Genomic DNA, 12,346 nt, shown 5'->3' on the forward strand with positions numbered 1-12,346 from the left:
CCTATTTTCTTCTTGTTGTTGCCTGGATAGCTGCGATCAAATTCTGGTAATGTTTCTGTATAGCAGCAGTTCTGCTGCCTTTTCTCACACTGCTATATCATCAGTGACAGTGAGGAGGGAGCAGCTACCCTTTGGAGATAGACTTCTGTTTCCAGTCGCTTTGCATCTGAGTGGCAAAGGAGCTGTGGCTTGCTGAGGTCTGTATGCCTGGCTTGAGCTAAAACAGTTCATTTGACATCCTTTTGATCAGTGCTCTGAGTTCCAAAGTCTCATGGATATTTATAGCATCTGGAAGATGAAAGCAAGGAATATTTGAATACTCGCAGCCTAGCTATGGATCCGGATAGACCATAATGTGACAGTGCTGTCTGAATTTATCTGCGCTGCCCTAACTTGGTGACCAGCACGTTAAAAGAACAAATAATTTAACCAACTCTATGTTATAATAGATATGCTGGCTAATCATAATATTTTCTCTTGTAATGTAGAAGAGTGAAAACTATTCTCCAGGTAGGTACATGCACTCTGCAGCTGCATAAGCAATCTTCAGTTTGCCTCCATCTGGTCCTGAATTTCCAAGACAGCCTTCAAACACACACAGATCCGATATATGGCCAATAGCTGCTCTAGCGCTTTCCAAGATTTAGGTAAATAGGAGAATCCTCAACGAAGAGCACAGCGAGTCTTGTCTCAGCTGAGGTAGGAGGCATTCGTATTTCTTACTCATACTGTATTGTCATCTTCTCCCTGCCATCCTACCCACTCAATGCGTCAGAGATCTAAGGCTTGATTTTTATTTATTTTATTTTATTTTTTCTCTTTTTCTCCCCCTTCTCTTCTGAGCAGAGGATATTCAGGCTTTCAGTTTCTGGTGCATCATGTCAGAGATCCTTTTTCTTTCCTTTTAAAATTTTTTTCTTCCCCTCTATTCAGACATAATTTCCCTGAGCCAGTGGGTTTTTACCAAGGTAAATGAGCTCATGGGAGAGGCTTGGTGCAAGAGGGCAGAGGCTGTCTGAGGATAGGAAGAAAGACTGTGTGAGGGGGATAAAACAGACCAGTTACACTGAAGCAGCTTCCCTAAATGCGCCCTCATGTTTGCCTTCCTCCCTAATTTTGCTTTTAATTCACTGTACAGGTGTTGAGTTTTTTTGCCTGCCCAGAAGTCCCACCCGATGCAGTGGGACACCATTCAGACTGTTCTTAATCTTACTGGGGGAGGAATGTTCTCTTTCTTTCTCTTTTCCTACTTACTGCTTACCATCCTTGAACAGCGGGCACAGCCAGGGTCAGGGATTGCCTCAGTATGTTGTTTATATGGGATTTCAAGCTCATACTTTGCAAAGCGAAAGTTCTATACTGGGTTTTGGAAACACCATCAGCAGAGATACAGCAATGGTCTTCTGAGGGAAAATACTATAGTGGTTGATTATCAACAATCTTCTAAATTACAAACCCACAAAACTCCCAGCCCGTGAATTTAATTAAAAAGAAATAACAAACCACAGACAGCTTTTTCATTAACTGTATTTAGTGTACCTCCCTTATGTCACTCCAGTAAGATCAACCAGGCTGTTCCTGGGTAAGTCTGGTCTGTGTTGCCAGCGAGTACAGTAATGTGGGTTCTCTTTGGAAAAGCACAAGAACGAGACAAAGCTGAAAGTAGCAGAAATTATATTTCAATGCAGGAGAGGTTCCTCTGAGCAGGAAGGGCAAAATCTGCCCCATCACATTTTGCAGTGCCAAGGATGAGTAAAAATATAACATTTTATCTTTTTCACCCTAGTACAATGGCTTCATTTCCTGTCTTGAAGCAAGAGACCTTGTTCCGGAATGGTACCTGGAGCTATCGAATTCCAGCCCTGCTCTACCTGCCACGGTTTAGCATCATCCTGGCATTTGCCGAGGAACGAGAGGATTTGGTGGATGAACACGCCAAGCTAATAGCAATGCGCAGAGGGATTTACAACCCAATCACGCACCATGTTCAGGTATCAGTGTGGGGAGAAAACAGGGGAGACTGCCTACCTGTACTGCTCCCCTGTCCCCAGATCAGCTGGATGTGTTTGCCCTCTTGATGTAGGGAGAAGGCAGCTTCTTCTCCCCAAAAATGGGAGATAAATCTGCCTGTAAGTAATGTGTGTATCACTATAACTGCTGGGATTCAGCCCCATAGTTGGGCAGCTGTTGGGGAGACTGAAGCAGGGTAGGTACAGCAGATTTTCTGGGGAGGGCTTTAACCCATCATTGCGGAGCTGAACAGACACAGAGGTGGGACAGAAGTCCTGTTGCAACAGCAGAGATGTGCAGGAGAGGCAGAAATGGGGAGGGCCACAGGGATGAGGAGGAGCGAGTTAGAGATCAGTGACTTTTTTTTTTAATTCATCTTCTTAGAACTAATTTCTGGTCTAAAAAACAATTGAGAACAGTGAGTCTCCCTACGCAAAAGTGTGTTGTCTGGTTTGTCTGTGCCAGTGAGTTGGCTACTTTATTCATCTACTCGTTATTATTAACAGTTATCTTGCTGGGTGACTGGGGGTGGTGGATACTCTATTTATAATAGTTTCCTGCATTTGCAAATGCATTAATCTCTTAAAAAAAAAAGTAATTATATTTTTCTATTCTGATCCTTCATTGGTGACTGGTTGTCTTAGATTATAGACTCTTAAGAGCTGGAGTCTGCCTAGCAGAAGCAGCCTCTGAGTGCACCTGCAGTGTCACACCATTCAGGTAACATCCTGTGTAACCGCCTGTAATTCACTTAAGTAGGGCTCAGTTGGTCATAAACTTAGTAATTGATGTTCACATGCTGGAGTTTCTTAAAACGGAAATATTAAATATTCAAAAAAAGTTAATACTGGTTGAATAGACCAAGATAAGACATGACCACAAAGGGTAATCAGCAAATCAGAGTGGAAAACCTAATTAGTATAATCTTACTGGGAAGTACTGCTTCTTTTACCAAACCAATAACGCTATGTAGGAATAATTTTCTAATTGCAGTGTTGGTGTTAGAAATGTGACTGCGTTATGTACTAATCGGTTAAAAGAATGACAGGGCTCTCTGACCTGTGTTCTTCATTGGATAGTGTGTGGTCCAAATTTTCACAGCGGAGTGTGTAAAGCCCCGCAGTCAGCTCCAGCAAAGTGCCTCAGTGTAGGCTGGGACACCTGCTCACACACAGATCAAGGTGGAGGAAGAGGAGTCTGAATGGAAAGGAATTTGTCAGCATCCAGGGTACCTGAAAAGAGCTTGGTTATCTAGCTGACTTCCTAAGAAGCACTGACACAGCACGGCAACTGTACCAGCGCACTTTGACCACTGGGCATGTCTGCGTGTCATGTATTTGTGAGAATTTCTGAAAATTCAGCTACTGTAGTTTTTTGAAGAGTGTTATCAGAGACCATCTGCATTGAGATTGAGAGCTGTCAGCTCCTCAGTGAATAGAAATTAACAAGGACATAACCCACCTATCTGGTGAAGCCTGATGTGCATGTGCACTGTGTCATCCAAATAATTTTCGCTTGCATCTGGTGATTGATGCCAGTATGTTGTCTTCCCATTTCTTGCTCTATTCACTAACTTGCTTCTCTTCTGTTCTTCTCATGCTCTTCTGTGAGTTTTATCTGGGCATCCTTACGCTGTAACACAGATCTATTTGTAATGGTCTATTTCATTCTTGTCTTCCTTCACATGGGCCCTGGCAGTGGAAGCACATGGAGAGCATTGCCAGTGCACAGCTGCAAGACCACCGATCTATGAACCCCACTCCTGTTTACGATGAGGTCTCAGGGAAACTGTTCCTGTTCTTCATAGCCATCCCAGGACAGATCTCTGAGCTGCACCAGCTCAGGACAAAGACCAACCTGGTACGTCTCTGCTACGTCACTAGCATGGACCACGGACACACCTGGAGCAATGTCCAGGATATCACCAATTGTACTATTGGCACCGAGCACAAAAACTGGGCCACTTTTGCACTGGGGCCAGGTCACGGATTACAGTTGCTCAACGAGGCCCGGAGCCTTGTGATTCCTGCCTATGCCTATCGTATTTTGGACCCTAACCGACAACCCATCCCTCATGCCTTCTGCTTCATCAGCTCTGACCATGGGGCAACGTGGAAGATGGGGAACTTTGTGGAGGGGGAGAGCACAGTGGAGTGCCAGGTAGCAGAGGTGCACAGCTGTGGCAGGAGGGTTGTCTACTGCAATGCAAGGGGCAGCAGGGGAGCCCGAATCCAGGCTGTCAGCTACGATGACGGGGAGGACTTTGAGAGAGGCCAGCGGGTTGAAAAGCTTGTAGAACCTCCCTCGGGGTGTCATGGAAGTGTTATTGCCTTCCCGCCTCCCGCTTACGTCAGATGCCGAGATAGTTGGTTGCTCTTCTCTCATCCTACAGACCCAAAGAGTCGAAGAGATTTAGGAATTTACCTCAACAAAAGCCCCTTAAATCCATCTGACTGGACAAAACCAAGCATCCTCTTCAAGGGCTGGTGTGCTTACTCAGATCTGCAGTACATGGGGCTTGGGCCAGATGGCTCACCCTTGTTCTCCTGCCTCTTTGAATGTGGGACCCGCCAACCATATGAAGAGATGATCTTTGTGATGTTCACTCTGAAGCAAGCCTTTCCATCAGAGTGCTGAATCTTGAGCCTTTTCATCAGCAACACCTTTTTTTACCATAACTTCTCATCTTTCAGCAAAAGGGGGTTTTTGTGCCCCTCCTGCACCCGCAGTTTGGCATTGGCTTGTGGCATCTATAGATTACGAAGCCTATTAAATGTACTAAAACTGAAGATGTTTGACGTTGTTTTCTGTTGCCAGTTCTCCCTTCTTTGCCTTTCCCTTTGGCTGCAATCTTAAACATCATGCACTCAAAACGAGCATGACCTTCATAGAGGACCTCTTGCCTTGAGGTTTCGTAGACTTGATTAGGGATATGCACGTTGCCAGTGTAGAGACTGTGGGGACAGAGGGCAGTGATTCTATGCTGATCTGTATTTATTATGTTTGTGGAGAAAATGCTAGAGAGGACACTGGGCTTGCTGCCCTGTATCTGCAGTTACCTTCTTCAGAAAACTGCTTTGGCTCTGGTGAGGTGCACTGCTTCTTGCAGTCAGCGTAGGACTTGCTGGCACCTCTTGGTTTTAGGGCTTGCTGTCTTCTCACTTCAGAGATACCATGGAATATTCCTTGCCCTCTTCTGCAGTGGATTTGGAGTTGCCTTGCTGAGTTTGCAGGCCCCCTAGGGACTTGTGGCTAGTTTAGCCTGCTCCTCACTTCCCATGCTGTGTGTTCTTGCTTATTTGCCCTTTTGCTTACACTGCACTAAGGAGCTGCAGTAGCTAAGGTGCAAGAAAACCACAGCATCATGTGCTCCAGCTATTCCCTGAGCAGTGACAGTAGGACCCATGCAGGACACCAGGACCGCCCCATGTCTGGGGACAGGGCAAGTGGCAGAAATGGCATTTTTGCCTGTGTTGAACCTGCAGGATCAGGACAGGTCTGCAGAGGGAGCTCCCAATTTATAGTCAGGAGGGGAAATACTTGCTGGTCTAACAAGCACTAAACTATGATCCAAAACCAACTGCTCTTATTGCTGACAACCCAATAGCATGGCTGCTATTATTAGAACATTATTGGCATATGAGCAGTGTGCAATGAGCAAAAACAAATAACATTGTCCCACTGCCAGCAAATTGCAAAGGCACAAGTGTCAGGGGAAAGGGACCTGACCAAGCCCAGAGCAGCATGACAGTGCTCCAGCTGGAAGGCTTTCCAACATAGACAGATTTTCAGCGGGTTTCTGAAGGAAACAGCCCCAGTTTTGGTGAGAGAGACTACTCTGAGGCTACAGTGTGATTTGAAAGGAGACATTATTCTGTGATTAAACAAGGGGAGTGACCAGAAATGAATGGGTACCAAGGGAGACATGTCAGAGCAGATGGAGCTGGGAGCTTTACCCATGCCTCTGGACAAAATTCTGCTTTATGAACCAGCCTGTGCTTGTTTGCTGGGTGCTGCATTCTGTGTGTGTGCACGTGTGGAACAGCTTCAAGGAAAATATGTTTGTTTGCTCTATTGGTAAAGAAAAATACCCGCTTTTCAGAGCACTCTCAGAATGTATCCCCTTTGGGGAGCATTAGCAGGTCCCGTAGGATCCTTTGCACTGTCACTGTTCAGGTCTTCGAGTCTCTGCTTACTCAGTGTCCCCACCCTTGCCTTTTATTTAGCTTTCAGTGGCAGCAGGAGAAGGAGCCCTGACTTTTCTCACTGTCTAGATTTGTTTCAGGGCACATGGAGGTTGCAAGTACCAAGGGAGTGAAGAGATCTCATGGCCTTCATGAATACACCTGTAATTTGCTAAGCCTTTCCCAAGCAGCAGGTTAGTAACGTGCTGGGCTGGAATAGCACACAGGGGCTCAACTAACCTGTACTTTGTGGGTATTACTCATGTGCTCTTTATATGTAGGCTAGAGTCTAAATACACCTTTGTGGCCAATAGCCTGTTACTGATGCCTAATGAGGGAATGTTATATTTAGACTTCAGCAAAGCTGGCTGCTGTCCTAGAGACTTAACTTTCCTTGTCAGGCATGCTATTGAAATACTTGTTTCGTGACATGAAAATGCATATTAGAGAACTTTTCATCTGACCAAGCCTGGCAGTGCCCTTGCTGATGCATTGCACAGCCTGGGTATATGCAGGGGCTTTGGGTGACCAATGTGCATCCTGAATGATATTACAGACCGTATTTATCTATTGGTCCTGGATGGGCTGGTGAGTCTACAGCCAGCTGGTACTATACTACCTGGACATCTGTAGCAAACCCACTTTAGATAAAGCATTTATTGCAGCATCTGAGAGATACCTTAGCATAATACCCTAATGTGAGGGAAAATAATGTCTGCTTTGTCCATAGACTGCCCGGACCGCAATTTTTGATTACCCAGCATCAAAATGTGTCCCAGTTCTTTGTCTCTGGCCTCATTCTCTCAGGTAAGTTTAAATGAAATACTGCTGCTGCTGCAGTTAGCTAAAAGCTTCTCTTGAGTCTGGGTTGGATTTGTCTGACAGATGTACCCATTATTGTTTTGTTTTGCGAGGGCAGCTCTTACACAGTGCTTTGTCCCACCCGTGGGACGACAGTGTAGACTATTTGAAGCACAGCCTATTCCTTGTGGAAACCTGAGGGCTGTGCTGGCTACATCTGCAGTGTCACTCTATCACCTTACATGTAACTCCCCCTCTACAGCAAACACTTCAGCTCCCCTCTAGATAACTTCTCTAATCTCTTCTTCCTCAGATCTACTCACCAGTCTTCTCTGACACAGGCATGAACGGAAAGAAAACAAACAGTGTAAGTATCTGCTGCAGAACAGCCTCTTGTCTCTCTGTGGGACAGAAGTTGCTGCTGTCCTCTGGGAATCAGGTGGTTCAGGATGCGCATGTGTGCATGTGCTGACCATGCAGGGATTGGTCTTTCTCCAGTGCTGCAGAGTTCACATGCCAGGGCCATGAGAAGTAAAACAGACACCATTTCCTCTTCAGGCAGCACTGCGAATGAGCCATTAGGGATCTCAGAGCTGTTTATGTCAGGGGATTGGGATTCACCTTTTGAGCAGCTGGAACTGTACTGTGAGAACTTTGGGATGAAGAAGTATGCACAGAAACCAGCCTGCACATCTTATTGCCACGACTGCTCATGTTTGAATCCCATCCCTATGTTTATGTCTCCAAGTCAAGGAGTTGTGTGTGGCTGGATTGAGAATTCACACATTTTAAGGAAGTAACAGCTTGCTAAAAACCAAAGTTGATGGCAGGATGGATAGGAGTTGAGCGTTAAGTATTCAGCTAATCAGCCTCAATTGTCTGACTGACGTTTGTACCTCTTTGTTACCTTGTGTTAACTTGCAGTAGTTCAGGAGAAGCTCTCCAAAACACAGATTAATTCCAGCAAAACTCATGTTGTGCAGCAGCTCTGTCCACTCTGAATCGACACGTGGGTCCACTGCATGGAGAGCACTGTGAGGTCAAGCAGTGGCTTGACATTCAGTGCTGTTCTGCTTCCCGCTGCAGCTGTGCTCCAGAAAAGCTACTGTAACAGTCAGAAATCCCAGGGAGCTGGTACGGGTCAGGCTAACAGTAGGCTATGGTCAGGCAGGACTGCCGAAGAGCTGCACGGTCCCTTTGCCATATGAAGATACTCTTCTTAGTAGGGCGAATAGCGTTTGTAACCATTCTGTAGCCTGCAAGAGCTTACAGCTGCTGTGCATGCAGAGCCACTTCACGACCTCATCATCTGACCCCGTTTAGGCACCTGAATCTGTCGGATTTTGTCTCCCAAAGCCCTGTGTAGATCTGCGTGAAGCTGAAGAGCAGGTCCAGCAGATCTAATTTTGGCCTGCAGACAGTGCTCGCTCAGCGTGGACAGGAAACCCTGCATGTTGCAGTTCTGCCCTTTTAGCTGGGCCCTGTGCTGGCCACACAATTCTGAATTGCTGGTGCCCACAGTTTTATGTCAACAGCAGAGATTAAGCTGGTCCCTGCTGAGCAGATGTCTGGATAACAGCACCAGGAAGGCAGGCAGGGGTTAATACTGGGCCGTACTGGTTCACTCTCCCTTTCTGTACACACAAATTTGAATCTCTCCCAGTTCGGTGATAGGCTCCTCTCCCCTGTCTTGCTGCCCAGGCTGGGTACAGGAACAGCACTCCATACGTGATCCAGGTCCCGCAGTTCCAGCACTTATCCTGGCTCTGGGAGGTGAGGGTTGCATAGGGCAAGTGTCTGTCCCAGGCAGAGTCCCAGCTCGGCTACTGCTTTTAGGTGTGTGCAGAAGTGCTGCCTACAAGGGCAGAGTGGTTGGAGGTACAGGGTAGGCAAACAAATTTGCTGTGCAGTCAGTGCCCCTGTAGCAATGTCCTCGCTTGCTGCGAACGTGCCCTTCGTTGCCCTGCCTTGGAGACATAGCACCAAGCATGCCACACAGCACAGACAAGGGACAGATGTACAGACAGAGAAAAAGGGAAGCGAAAGCTCCAGTTCTCCCCTCTCTGACGCAGGTTGCCAGAAATGGCTCTGCTCCATCCCACCTTTCGGGATTTAGGATAGGAAAGGTCTTTGAATTCATCTCACAGTAGCTGACAGCGAGCTTTGGTCAGAAATCCCCAGAGCAAATCAGCCTCTAATTCTGCTTCTGTGCATGGAAACATGCTGGGGTAATTTTTTTTCAGTTCTTTAAGGATGATGTGACAGTAGACAAGGCAGGAATGGGACAGTCAGTGCTGAGTATCCTAATGCACGGTGTGTTTCTCATCAGTCTGGGATTTATTTTTTCCCCATGGAGACCTGTAGTGCGTAGGACAGACAGACGGGAAAAGGATGGAAACGGAAAGGTTCTGGCAAGCAATTGTAAATGGGACAACAGGCCACCAAAGCCTGGAGGACTGGGTCAGTGGGGGAGCAGAAGGGATTCCTGGCTGGGACTTTTTGATACAGAGTATTAGGACGTGAAGGGAAAGGCAGGGAACACGGGCTTGTGAGCCACTTCAGCCGCAGCATGAAGAGGCAGAGCGGGGGCTGCAGGAACATGTCACACTCGCTCTCTGAGCTGTTTGAGTTGAGGAAGTTGTCCGCGGCTGAGTTTCCTTTCCCTCTCTGTGCTATTGAAACAGGAAGCTGGTGTGCTGAGCCTGCCTGATCGTTACACACAGACACACAGCCAGCTCTGGCAGCCCCTGCACTGGCATTCGGGTTCCCTCCAGCTCCAGCGATGGATCAGTGCTGGTACCACGGCAACATCACCCGCTCCAGAGCTGAAGACCTGCTCTCCAAAGTAGGCAAGGATGGCAGCTTCCTCGTGCGGGCCAGTGAGTCCATCCCTTCTGCATATGCTCTCTGCGTGCTGTAAGTACAGCTTTCAACCTTGTGCTTCATGCGGACACTTTTGTCTCGGCTTGTGCAGGGTGTTACCCCCTCTATCCTCTCCAGCACAGGGGCAAAGAGCCACTGTACCCACCAGGACAGTGCAGCCCACAGCAGAGTGTGGCTGGTTTCACCTGACCAGGCCACCAGGTAGGGATGGGTTGGGAGCAGGGTCAAGCTGAACAAACACTCTGTTGCTCATGCTACTGTCACCCCTGATTCAAAAGGAGAGAATAATCAAAGACACCGCAGCTCTGCTCTGAGAGAAAATAACCTCTTGACCTCTTTGGGCCTGTTAACAACTTGGGTCAGGTATTTACATTTAAAAATTCAAGTACTGAGCTTGGTACCCTCCCAGGCACTTTTCTTGCTCTGGTTCAGTGTGTGTTTGACCCACCTGCTTGTACAGGGTGTTTCAAAAAGATGGATCCAATTTGAAATCATTCTATCTCTGCAACCACAAGCTATCAACTATGATTTCGATGTTCTCTGTGCCGCAGGTGGAGAGAACATAGAGCATTTATAAAAAGGTTACTAAAACTTGATAACTCATTAAACTGTTTGTAAATTTTTGTGTAATTGTAATATACTTGGTCTATCTTTTTGAAACACCCTGTACAATGCTGTGTCCCACACAGCAAATGGCTTGAAGTAGCTCCTGGAGCTGTGCATGATACACCTGGCACAGCAGTGATTCTACCTGCATCATTAATATGGATCATGGGGTAAATATTTCATGTGGGAAAGAGGGAGAGGAGAAAAGTGCTGGCAGCCCTGACCCCCCAGTTCTGGTGTAAAGCTGGGAACTTGAGAGCAAGGCCTCCTGCCCTCGGTTTGTGAGGTGCAGGTGTTATTCCCACGGGCAGGAGTGCAGGGCAAGAGGAGACTGAAGTCAGTAGGTGATGTCTGAGGCATTTGACTTTGTGTTACAAAGAGATACGACAGCTGCTCTCTGCTTAGAAGAGATCAAGGAAGCCTCTGTGGGACCCTGTTCTGCCTGTCAGATCTTCCTTGCTGCCATTGTGCAGCAGGTTACTACAACTTATTTCATCCTTACCCCACATTAAATTACAAGCAGGTTTCTCAGTGTAGTTTCTTTCTGAAAGTGTATTTCTTAGAGTGGTAAAGGGGTGCTGCCATTTATAACTCTTGTCTAACTGCTTGTCTCTGAGGTCAGACGTCTGGTGAGAGCACAGTCTGCTGCAGAGAATTCATCTGCAGAAAAGCACGAGGCTGGGTGGCTGCCCTGCAAGCGTAGGTGTTGGACTGTCAGAGATCGGTGGCTGAGTAGCGGGGGTGTTCACAAAGCACAGAGAGCCTCTGTGCCTGCCTGTTGAGATGTTTGTTGTAACATGGGGAAGAGCTGGAGGGAGCAGAGAAGGAGGGGCGGCTGCAGAAGAATAGCCAGGACAAGCAGGAGGAAGGAGGCACAATCATGTAGCACAGGCTGAGGGCCCAAGTTGCAAGTCAGAGAACATTTTACTCAGATAGACTGCTTCCATTGAGTGTTTTTAGTATGACCCATTTGATTTGCCTTGTAACCACAAAATATTTTTGTGGAGTGATGGCGGGGATTATAGAAAGGGAAGGTGCTGTAAAAATGTCTACTAAAACGCATTTGCATGAGTTTTTCCATTGTAAATGTTTACGCAGCCAACTTTGAAAGCCTTTTGTGACTTGAGAGACATGGGATCAGGAAATAGAAACAATATAATGACCAGGATTTTCTGAACCGGGAGCCAAAGGTTCTTAAATCCATTCTGAGGTGGCTGACATGAATGGCTTGATTAAAAAAATGGGGAGCACCCAGCCCCATCAGCCAAGAGCAGCCGGATCTGTGGTGGAAGGTCTGGCATTAATTACAGTCTGAGACAAGTCACACAAACTTCTGTCAGAGTTTCAGCTTACACTAGTTTGCAGTTAGTTCGTGAAGATAAAGGATTAAAGTTGGTGAATGTGTCTTTCCCTCTGAATGGCATCTTGACAAAATGGGCAGCTTTGCTGAAGCTGGAAACCTCCTCGGAGATGTATCAGTTTCAGCTGTGTTATTGACTGGAAGGTGTTTGAAGTTGGAGCTTTTCAGTCACTTCTGTTTGAAAATCAGGGAGGCTGGAGACAGAATGAGAGAAGAGAGCTGAGAATTGAAAGCCTGACTGCAAAAGGTTTTCACAAAAGGAGAATTATTTTGAAAGTGAGAAAATGTCAACTGTGTATAGATAAGGAAAACGAAAAAATATGAAATTTGCTCTGAAAAAGAAGCATCATATTCTATTATACAAAGCTATAATATTTATTGGACAGATCAGTCAAAATCCAGCAAAAGCATTTATTATTATTATTATAGGGTGAAATAGTGATTTTCTTGAAGAGCTGCTTTAGGAAAATATGGTTTGTATAAACATAGACAAGTAAGGGAG

General features: G+C 46.5%; 2 protein-coding genes across 7 annotated transcripts in view; both read left to right on the forward strand.

Moving 5' to 3' along the window:
- The first annotated feature begins 1,786 nt into the window (after positions 1–1,786).
- Positions 1,787–4,744, forward strand: NEU2 (neuraminidase 2). 2 transcript variants are annotated; one of them, XM_065845012.2, is made up of 2 exons: positions 1,787–1,991; positions 3,709–4,744. In XM_065845012.2, the coding sequence occupies exons 1-2, from the start codon at positions 1,791–1,793 to the stop codon at positions 4,645–4,647; spliced, it is 1,140 nt and encodes a 379-aa protein (XP_065701084.1). In that variant the 5' UTR covers positions 1,787–1,790; the 3' UTR covers positions 4,648–4,744. The 2 variants fall into 2 exon arrangements, with proteins under 2 accessions (XP_065701084.1, XP_071668410.1); XM_071812309.1 differs by lacking the exon at positions 1,787–1,991 and adding an exon at positions 2,894–3,238.
- Positions 4,745–6,299: 1,555 nt separating this feature from the next.
- INPP5D (inositol polyphosphate-5-phosphatase D) overlaps positions 6,300–12,346 on the forward strand; it is a 55,747-nt gene continuing 49,700 nt past the window's right edge. For all 5 annotated transcript variants that reach the window (XM_065844765.2, XM_065844767.2, XM_065844766.2 and 2 more), the window contains exons 1-4: positions 6,300–6,388; positions 6,925–7,001; positions 7,309–7,362; positions 9,680–9,911. In XM_065844765.2, the coding sequence (XP_065700837.1) occupies positions 9,778–9,911 (134 nt within the window). In that variant the 5' untranslated portion in view covers positions 6,300–6,388; positions 6,925–7,001; positions 7,309–7,362; positions 9,680–9,777. The remainder of the gene's footprint in view (positions 6,389–6,924; positions 7,002–7,308; positions 7,363–9,679; positions 9,912–12,346) is intronic.

Source organism: Patagioenas fasciata, chromosome 9, assembly GCF_037038585.1.
Source record: "Patagioenas fasciata isolate bPatFas1 chromosome 9, bPatFas1.hap1, whole genome shotgun sequence".
Classification (NCBI taxonomy): domain Eukaryota; kingdom Metazoa; phylum Chordata; class Aves; order Columbiformes; family Columbidae; genus Patagioenas; species Patagioenas fasciata.